The 10,748-nt window shown below is 48.1% G+C and overlaps 1 protein-coding gene across 1 annotated transcript in view; it reads left to right on the forward strand.

The window, feature by feature from the left end:
* ARK2C (arkadia (RNF111) C-terminal like ring finger ubiquitin ligase 2C) overlaps window positions 1–10,324 on the forward strand; it is a gene marked incomplete at its 3' end in the record, with an annotated part of 106,264 nt that extends 95,940 nt beyond the window's left edge. Inside the window, exons 4-8 of the mRNA XM_079717015.1 lie at window positions 2,117–2,246; window positions 3,916–4,020; window positions 4,327–4,422; window positions 9,605–9,711; window positions 10,207–10,324. Of these exons, the coding sequence (XP_079573141.1) occupies window positions 2,117–2,246; window positions 3,916–4,020; window positions 4,327–4,422; window positions 9,605–9,711; window positions 10,207–10,324 (556 nt within the window). The remainder of the gene's footprint in view (window positions 1–2,116; window positions 2,247–3,915; window positions 4,021–4,326; window positions 4,423–9,604; window positions 9,712–10,206) is intronic.
* Window positions 10,325–10,748: the final 424 nt, after the last annotated feature.

Consider the following 10,748-nt stretch of genomic DNA (forward strand, 5'->3'; position numbering starts at 1 on the left):
ATAAAAGGGGATCCCAGAGCCCACTCAGGCCCAACCTGGGCAGATCACCTCTCTCATCTGAGGGCTGAGGTGCCTTTTGCTTCTCCACTCAGCATTCCTAGAATTGGAGAGATTCTGTTTCCAGTTCCTTGGGACTTTGCTTTTGGTAGAATTCCCTGAACATCTCTCTGCTACTTTGAATTGGTTGGATTCCCTGGGACTGCTGGGCAGGTGCTAAGAGTCAGAGTTTCTGCCACGTGAGGTGCCCCGGGGAACTCCTTTCCCCGAGGCAGGTCATGGGGTGAGCCCAGGGGAGGATCGGAAACCCTGGAGCCCCTAACTGGCTAGCCTGGGGCCATGGATAAGGCCTCCGCTGGGCCTGCGAAAGTGAGGGACTGGACTAAGAGAATTTCTAAGTTTGCTTCCAACTGGCTCCAAGAGTTACCTCATGTCCCAAGTGACAGACTCATCAGGAGTTGTTCCAGGGATGTGGGCTAACATATAGAGGAAATGTAGGAATATATATATATATATATATATATATATATATGTCATACTGTACAGACATCACAGCTGGAAGCAGAAATTCCTTTAATGCTCCTCATATTTTAAAAAATGTATTTGTTGAATCAGGCTTTTTTTCCTGTAGTTCCCCCTCATCTGGATTTTGCTGGTTATGCTCTGGAGGTGTCACCTCAGACGCCCCTTGGTTTGCTAAACACTGGGACCCAGGTTGCGACTTGAGCAGATTCAGCTTCAATTTGCATTTTTTGGCAAAAAACACTTCATACGAGGTGCTGTGTTCTTCCAGCAGATAGCTGGTTGTCTCTCCTGTGTGATGTTCGTAGCAATTGATAATCTTTGCCCAGATCCTTTATTTCTTTAGGGGATGAAAGAAGGTGACAAATAATTCAATCATTCCTTATTCATTTATTAGCTAGAAAACTTACATAAAGAGGAATTTTCCTTCATCCACGGTTTGGTTACCCTGAAGTACATTTAACAGAGGAAAGGCAGGATAAATGTTTGGTTCTTTCCCTTTATTTTTTATTATTATTTTCTTTTTCGGTACACGGGCCTCTCACTGTTGTGGCCTCTCCTGTTGCGGAGCACAGGCTCCGGACACACAGGCTCAGCGGCCATGGCTCATGGGTCCAGCCGCTTCACGGCATGTGGGATCTTCCCGGACCAGGGCACGAACCCGTGTCCCCTGCATCAGCAGGAGGACCCTCAACCACTGCGCCACCAGGGAAGCCCCTTCCCCTTTATTTATTAGTTTTCAAAATGAAGCATCCCTAGCATCCTTCAAAGGGGACCAATTTTCTTTAGCATCATTTCATTCTCATGGATTTGAACCTATTTCATGTATTTCAGTCTATTGCAGTTACACTCATTGATACAAAATGCCCAAACTCTGCCAGTGGGAGCCTCTCCAGGATGGTTCCCGAATCCTTTTGACTTGACCTTGATAACTTCCTTGCTTTTAGTTATGACAAGGTGTTTCAATCTGATGGCTCCCGAATCCTTTTGACTTGACCTTGATAACTTCCTTGCTTTTAGTTATGACAAGATGTTTCAATCTCATGTTGCACATTTTTTTTTGTCTGTCTCAGACCAGAACTTAGCCATTTTCCAAGGAACACTGGATCCTTTTCAGTTGATTGACTTTTAAGTGAAATGAGTTTCCTGTATGGTGAGGAGCAGGGGCGTTGGTCCAGGAAAGCTTTCCTGCCTCACAGCTGCAGGTCCCCCTCCTATTATTTTCTCAAAAGTGGTAAAAGTATGGCCTCTGCCCCCCTCCACTTTGTCTGGAGCTGTCTTTCCTTTGCTCTGTATCCGTGACCGGCTTATTTGGAGTCCTCTTTCAGCATGTCTCTCAGGGACGGGCTTTGGTGCACTAGTCTCAAGTAGTATGAGGCCCAGACTATACTAGTTCCTTCGATGTAGCAGAGCCCTTCCTTCTCTGAGTCTCGGTTCCCTTCGCCATAAAGAGAGGGGCAGGGCTAGGCGAGACTGACTCCCTTGCAGCTCTGGCAGTTTGTGACTCTGATTCTACTTGACGGGCTTGATGTCTGAGGTCCCTTCTGCAACCCGCTGGCCGGATCACCTGTGCTTCACCGTGGCTGTGTCCCTGCAGGGATCTCAGTGTGGACACCGGCTTGAGTCCCGCTCAGTTCCAGGTGCGGCCCATGCCTCAGCACTATCAGCATTACCTAACGACTCCTCGAATGCACCACTTTCCCCGAAACTCCTCCTCCACGCAGATGGTGAGTGAGAGGCTCTGCCAGGAGATTGACTCCCTTGCTGCCTGTTGGTGCCAATGGTGGGCTGAGGCCTGTGGCTCCCTTGTGTCCTGCCCGGCTGTGTCCTGAGCACAGGCAGGTCAGCCACTCCCATCCCCTCCCCTCCCAGCTCCTATTCCCAACTGGGCTTGAAGGGGAAAGAAAGCAAAGCTGCTGGACCAGAAGCCAGCACTGCTGAAAGGAGGTGGGGCACTGGGGGTGGAGCAAGGGGCCCAGTGGCAGGCCCCGGCCTGGGGGGGTGGGGGGGTGGAGTGAAGGAGGGTGGGGGGAAGGCTCAGGGCTAAGAGCAAGCAGCGTAGTCCCTGGACCCCATGTGACCTCATTTAGTTAATTTATTGGGTCAGCTTCTCCCCGGGGGTTTGGTTTTACTTATCCGTGAAATGGCATGAAGATGCCTGGTGTGGGGAACACAAGAGACCCCAGAAGTGGCCCCTGGGGCTGCCTACTGATCTGGTGCTGCCTTGTGCAGAGGGCCGGCCTTCAGCGCTGCAGGGTGTGGCGACTGTGGGAGGATCCGGTTGGGTTTGGGGCCTTTGCATACCTGGCATCCCGAGCTGTGTGGAATGAAGGTGAAGACAGTCCACTAAAGCAGCGAATGGCTGATTGAAAATCTTATTTCCAGACAGCTTCTTCATGCTGCTGCCCTAGAGCATAATTCGGCCCTTCCAGCCCTTACCTTTTGCCCTTTAACCACTCAGCACCTCAGTCTCCTCAGTTGTAAAATGAGAGGCTTGGATGAATAATCCCAGAAGCCTTGTCAGCTCGGAAGTTCTAAGGTTCGCCTTATGAAGCACCATCTCCTAAGAATAAAAGCTAGTGGTTATTGAGCACTCACTGCATACCAGGCACTGTTCTAATCACTAGCCTCGCAAAAACACCACACGAAAGGTTTTATCCCTGTTTTACAGACTGGCAAACTGAGGCATAGAAAGATTAAGTCCAGGACCGTGCAGGAGTAAGCTGAGGAGCTCTGACTCACAGCTGGAGACAGGGTGAGGGTCAGGGTGAGGTGAGTGAGGCAGGGCCGTGCAAGGAAAGGATCAGATCCTGTTTTTATTTAAAATTTTGATAGTTTGTTCATTATGGATTCTTTGCATTAATTTTGATTTTAAAATACTACATTAAAGTATTATTTATCTTGGTTACTGAGTCATTCGGTGCCTCCTTAAATTTTGTGCCCTCACTTGCCCCACCCTGTTCCGGGCAGTACAGAGCGGAGGGGAAGGGAGTGAACTTTGCCATCCGACTGCCTGGGTTTGAAACCATGGTTCTGTCACTTACTTCATCCGCTTGTGTCTCACTTACCCTATCACCAAAATGGGAATAGTAATTGCACCCAGGTTACAGGTCAGGTGAGATGATTCAATTAATCGTTCGAGGGGCTTAACAGTGCCTGCCATGAAATAAATGCCCAGTCAGGTTAGCTGTTACTTTACTGATTTTGTTATTCTTTCTGGGGCTGGTTCGGCCCAGGCTTGGTTCTTGACGAGAAGAGGGGGACACAGGAGGAGGAAAGACAGCGCTTCCGAACACCGCAACATCTCAGGGGTGCGCTGATTGGCTACGGGAGGGGGAGTCAGAAGCTGGGCTCTCGGAGCCTGGAATCCTGTCTGAGGCGTTTTCTCCCCAACAGGTCGTCCATGAAATCCGAAACTACCCTTACCCTCAGCTTCACTTCCTCGCTCTCCAGGGACTGAATGCCAGCAGACACACCTCCGCTGTGCGGGAGAGCTATGAGGTAAGCCCCGCCCCTCTGTCTGGGGACCCTCCCGTCAGCCTGGCTCTTGCTGGCTTGGTGGAGATGCCACTGTCCCCTCTCCCTCCCCAGCGGGTGGGGAGGGCATGGGTGGTAGGCGTAGCCTCAGGGTTGAGAGTAGGAGAGAGAAAAAGAGAGTGAGTAGAGATCTCGCAGTCTTTGAGCATCTGACAATTCTTCCCGTCGACGTGAATGCTCTGCAGGTCTCTCAGTGCCCCTCTTCCTTATCATGAGTGCCGCGTGTTTGCACGTGCAGAATGCACACATCCACGTGTTCTCTCTTTGTAGGAGCTGCTGCAGCTCGAGGACAGGTTGGGAAATGTGACTCGGGGAGCTGTACAGAACACCATTGAGAGGTTCACCTTCCCCCACAAGTACAAGAAGGTGAGCCAACCAGCAGGTCAGCCTGCAGAGTTGGGGTTGGGGTGGGGACGATCTAGTTGACCCTGGCCTAGCTTTCCACCGAGGGGCACGGTCCGGAATCTAGAAGCTTTTGCTCTGGCTCGATGCTCTGAAGCTCTGCTACCTTCCCAGGGTCTTCTCCCTTGCTTCTGCCAGGTGTGACCAGGAGCGGAGCTGGGTATGTGTGTGTGCATGTGGACTTGTGAGTGGGTGTACAGGCAGATGAATGTTTGTATCTGAATGAGGAGGGCCAAGGGAGCACCTGCACTGCAGGCTGAGATTTGCCTTAGAAAAGATTCCAAGTCCAATCTCACATGTGGACAAACAGGCGGCTAAGGCTTCAGAGCGTAGGTTTCCAGTCCTTGGGGAGTGTCAGGTTCACGTGGGCTGCTTTTAAAGCCACAGATTCACAGGCTGTACCCTAAGCCTGTGGAGGAAGACTCTGGAGTAGGATTGGAGTCCAGGAATTGGAGTTAAACTAAAAAAAAAATTCAAATAAATAAGAAATTTGGAAGTAACCAATCTGTCTTTCAATAAGTAAATGGGTAAGTAAACTTTGGTAGATCCATACAATGGAATATTATTCCATGATTTAAAAAAATAAGCTATTAAGCCATGAATAGATGTGATGCAGAAAATATGTATTAACTGCATATTACTAAGTGAAAGAAGCTGACTTGAAAAGGCTGCATACTGTATGATTCCAAATACACAGCATTCTAGAAAAGGTAAGAGTAGACAGTAAAAAGATCCGTTGTTGCCAGGGGCTTTAGGAGAGGGATAGGCAAATGAATAGGTGAATGATAGGGGACTTTTAGGGCAGTGAAACTATTTTTTATGCTACTGTAATGGTGGACACAACATGACATTATGCATTTGTTAAACCCTTAGAACCCTAATGTAAATGAATGGACTTTATTAATAATGATGTATCACTCTTGGTGCATCAGTTGTAACAAATGTACCACACAAGTGCAGGATATTAATAGGGCAAACTCTGTGAGTTTTGAGAGGGGAAGGGAGGGAACACGCTGTATTTTCTGCTCAGTTTTTGAATAAACTAACACTGCTCTATGAAATAAAGTCTGCTATGAAAACAGGTAAATAAATACTTTTTTTTTTTTGCGGTACGCGGGCTTCTCACTGTTGTGGCCTCTCCCGTTGCGGAGCACAGGCTCCGGACTCGCAGGCTCAGTGGCCATGGCTCACGGGCCCAGCCACTCTGCAGCATGCGGGATCTTCCTGGACCGGGGCACGAACCTGTGTCCCCTGCATCGGCAGGCAGACTCTCAACCACTGCGCCACCAAGGAAGCCCAATGCTTTTTAAAATTTAGGAATTTTAGGAATTTAGGAATTAAAAGCTTGACAAGCACTGAGAAACTTGGAGCAGGAAAATGCTCATGGTCAAGCCGGAGCCCATCTTCACCCCCTCAGGAGGCCATAGGCTGCAGTGGTTGTGAGCACTAGGTGTTGGAAACAGATGGGGCCAGTTTTGAATTTCCGTTTTACTACTGTCTTTGGGCTGCTATAACAAAATGCCTTCTACTTGGTGGCTTAAACAACAGACATTTATTTCTGACAGTTTTGGAGGCTGGGAAGTCCAAGACCAAGGCACTGGCAGATTTGGTTCTTGGTGAGGGCTCTCTTCCAGGCTCACAGACGGCTGACTTCTTGCTGTGTCCTCACATGGCAGAGAGGAAGCTCTGGTGTCTTTTTCCCTTCTTATAAGGGCACCAATCCCATCATGGGGGACCTACCTTCATGACCTCACCTAGACCTAATTACCCCCCAGAGACCCCGTCTCCATCACATTGGGAGGGGTGGTTAGGGCTTCAACGTATGAATTTGGGGGAGGGAGACAAACACTCAGTCCCTAACCACCACTTATAGCTGTGTGACTCCGGACAACTTACTTGGCTTTTCTGGCCCTTCCCTTGCCCTTGTTCATGCAAAATGGGAAAGATATGTTAGTAGCTGCCATAGGGGGACTCTGGGGATTCAGTGGGACAGTGCGTATACATGGTTTAGCACAGTGCCCAGTACCCGGTGAGTGCTCAGGAGTAGGGAGCTGCTCTCACCTTGATTCTAGGCTTGCCCAGGTACCCATGGTGTCAATGGCAAAGACCATGAACCTTGGTCTATGCAGCTCCTCATGGAGGCACTGGATTTATCCATCAGTGATTCCAATCAACATTTACTGACACATCTATTATGTGTCAGTCATGGATAGTATGTTAATAGAGGAAACAACAGTATTTCAGTAATTAAGCGTGTCATCTGCTCTGGAGGGAGAGCTTGAAGCTTCTGGAGAAGGACGTGGAAGGGAGTGAGGTGCGTTCAGGAGCCCGGGAACAACTTCTACCTTCCTGACCAGGGTGGGCTCACTCCTGCCAGAGATGCACACTTCAGCTGTCATTACTTCAACAGGCCGAGAGGAGATAAGGAAAAGAACTAATGCTAAGAATGAAAAGGGAAAATGGACTGAACCAATGACATAAAGAGTTGAGCTAAAAAAATTATGGGAATAAAAGGAGACTTAGGGGATAAATAAAATATTATAAAAACAGGAATACGAAGAATTAAAAATGCAAAATGATAGCATTTAAGATCCCCCAAAATATAAAAAAATTAAAAAATTTAAACTGAGAGTAAAATAATATAAAACAAAAAAGGATATTTTAAAATAGCAATGATAGGGGCTTCCCTGGTGGTGCAGTGGTTGAGAGTCCGCCTGCCGATGCAGGGGACACGGGTTTGTGCCCCAGTCTGGGAAGATCCCACATACCGTGGAGCGGCTAGGCCTGTGAGCCATGGCCACTGAGCCTGCGCGTCCAGAGCCTGTGCTCCACAACGGGAGAGGCCACAACAGCGAGAGGCCCGCGTACCGCAAAAAAAAAAAAAAAAAAAAAAAGCAATGATATGATAAGAATAAATAAAAATATAGTCAAAAAGAAAATATAAAAAAACAAGAATTAGGAAAAGATATGAAAATTACATACAAAGTTAATGTCAATAACATCAAAGTGAAAACAGAATGTTAATGAAAATGAGAAGGTAAGGGCAAAAGGGACAGTTCCCACATAAGGTTCTGTGTGGGAACCTTTAAAATACATATTAAATTAAAAATGCTGAAGAAACTTATAGTTAAAATAAAAGTTACATCGATAATGAAAAGAGAAGACAAAAACTGGAAGACCTAAAAGATTAAAAACACAAAGGAAGAAAGAGGATAAGATTTGAAAAGAGACAATATAGTTTAAAGAAATATAGATTAGATATGGTAAAACAAGGTAGGACTATTAAGTTAAAATTATTAACTATATAAAGGAAATCCTGAATAATGGTGGGAGAAAACAATAGAAAATAGTCTCAATGGTATTTTTTATGGAACTCCCTTTTCTCAAAGGGCCAACTAAAAGAAGGCCACTCTTCGCAGTGGTTGAGAGTCCGCCTGCCGATGCAGGGGACACGGGTTCGTGCCCCAGTCTGGGAAGATCCCACATGCCGCGGAGCGGCTGGGCCCGTGAGCCATGGCCGCTGAGCCTGCGCGTCCAGAGCCTGTGCTCCGCAACGGGAGACGCCACACAGTGAGAGGCCCACATACTGCGAAAAAAAAAAAAAAAAAAAAGAAGAAGGCCACTCCACCAGCAAACACAGCTGGGTTCTTAGGCAGGCAGATCATCACCATTCCATTCATACTCCAAACCCATGACAATTATATGGGACTATGGATGTAATTCTGATTTTCTGGTTAAGGGTAAACTTATTGCAGTTGGGTGTATAGGGCACAGGGAGGCTGAGAGCAGAAGGTATAGATTTTCTTGTATGTTCTAATAAGGTTACACAATTCCCCAGATTACTTCAGACTCCAGAGCTGAGGACCAGGGACCAGACTGGGGACACCTGGCATTTAGGCCTGGCCCGAAGGTCATAGTCACTCTCTGGGTGATCTTTATCTTGTGACTCTTCAGATTTCTCTTGGCAAAATGACCTTTAAGTCTGCTTATCCCTGGAGAGGGGGGAAAAGGTTTAGTTTTCTTCCCGTGGGTATTATCAGAATGTTTCACTGCATAGCATGGAGATGGGAACAAGAAAGTGGGCTGATTCCATTCACTGATTAGATTCCTTCCTCCCCAGAATATTTTTTTAAGCACCAGTGATGTGCTTTGTACTTGACCAAGGGTGGGGCAGTATCTAAAGAAGGGTGAGCCATGGTCCACACCATCCAAGAACTTGGAACTTTCTACATAGCAGTTAACTATCTTCAAATAATTAGCAAAGAATTTAAAACAGGACAATTAAAGTCAACAAGTATAAACAGAGTGCTGCATGATGTCTAACATGGTATTAGAACTAGTGCTTACCTTTTTAAAAAATTAATACCTTTTAAAAAAAATTGAAGTATAGTTGATTTACAATGTTGTGTTAGTTTCCGGTGTACAGTGGAACTGGTGCCTATTTTAAAGGAACTTTCTGGACAGGCAGAGAGATCAAACAACATAGAATAAGTGTGGTACAAATAATAGGAGGTAATGCCCAGTTGAGGAAATCTGCCTTCATCTAGTAATGAATGAAGAAGTGAATAGACATTAGTTGAGAGGAAGAGAGGAAGGAAGGAAGGAAGGAAGGAATGGAGGGAGGGAGGGAGGAAGGGAAAGAAGAGTGAATGGATGGAAGGATGGATGGAAGGATAGATGAAGCATGCTGAACCTGAAAGTGGAGGGAGAAGTCTGGAGGCAAGGGTATAGGTTGGAAAGGATGTAAGGAGGAGTGGACAGCACGAGGGGACTAGAATAGAGGAAGCTGTTTATGCACAAGCCATAGTTTTCCGAAGATTGGTTCATTAGGTACTCAATTCCTTTCTAAACTCTATGCGTCTAGGACAGTATAAGGTTTATACCTGGGACATAAATTGCCTGGGACAACAAAAACTGCTTGGCCTCTTCCGCGGCTCCACTCCTGCACTCTGTATCCTGAAGCAAGGAGGCGGCATGGGGAGGAGGCAGGGAGAAGGGTCTGGGAAGCGCACAGAAGTCTGGGTGTTATTTCAGAACTTAAAAAGTGACTGATTCACAGGGAAAGGAGGCTGAAAGGGAGGGGGAGGCTGTGGATGAAAGACAGGGGCCACCAGGTGAGTCGGTGCTCTTCCTCTGCTTCACACAGCGAAGACCCCAGGACGGCAAGGGCAAGAAGGAAGAGGGGGAGGAGTCAGACACAGATGAGAAATGCACAATCTGTCTGTCTCTGCTGGAAGATGGAGAAGATGTGAGGTAGGAGCCCCGCCTTTTGAGGCCCCCTCTTCCTTCATGGGGATTGGTGATCAGTCCTGCACCGTGTGTCAGGGGTGCTTGTTTGCCTGTGCACGTGCTAAGGGTGCACAGTGTGTTCTGTGGTTGTCCTAGGAAGGTGGGGTGTGGAACATTCTAGATGTGTGGTGCCCATGGTGTGGACTCCCGGACACAAAGCTAGGAGAACAGAGAGACATTTGGCCTGAATGGAACTCAGATAAAGTCCCGGCTTCATTTCAGGTTGATCTGGAGGGCCAGGAGGAGGAGGGCCTTGGGGCTTTCCTTCCTGTCATGAATTCCCATCCCAGCCACAGCCTTACTCCGTGGCAGAGCCCCCAAAACCTTCTTTGGCCAGTCCCCCAGTGGTCCTGGGTATGAGTCTCCTCGTTCCCCGAGCAGTCAGTGTCCCACGGCTCCTGGCACAGCCCGGGGCCCTTCTCCTTGACCATTCCTCCGACTTACCCTCCTCTCTTCCAGGCGCCTACCCTGTATGCATCTCTTTCACCAACTGTGTGTGGACCAGTGGCTCGCCATGAGCAAGAAATGCCCCATCTGCCGAGTGGACATTGAGACACAACTGGGAGCTGACAGCTGAGGGAGGAATTAGCCAGTGGACACCCCATTTTCCTTCACCAGGTCCCCCCACGGCCATAGCCCTTGCAGCCAAACTTTGCCTTCTGAGCCATTTGATGTAGAGGAAAAGCCTGCAAGCACATTTTGTGGAAAGAGGAGTTGGTGGTATCCGTGTCTGAGGAAAGGAGGGGGTGGGGGAGGCCCGCCCGTCCAGAGTGGCGACTGCCCTGTCCGTCCGTCCATGTCCATCCGCCTGCTTTGCGGGAGGGAGGGAGCTGGCAGTGCCCGGAGCAGGGGTGGGAAGGGGGGGCCCATGCTGCTGAGAATCTCGATGTGATCCTGCAGGTCCTATAGCTGATAGCCCGGCCCCTCAATCCTGTCCTCTGAAGGATTGTATATATACCTCTTGACCACGTAGAAACCATGTAGGGGTCTCTAGCTAATTC

Source organism: Hyperoodon ampullatus (genome assembly GCF_949752795.1).
Source record: "Hyperoodon ampullatus genome assembly, chromosome: 13".
NCBI lineage: Eukaryota > Metazoa > Chordata > Mammalia > Artiodactyla > Ziphiidae > Hyperoodon > Hyperoodon ampullatus.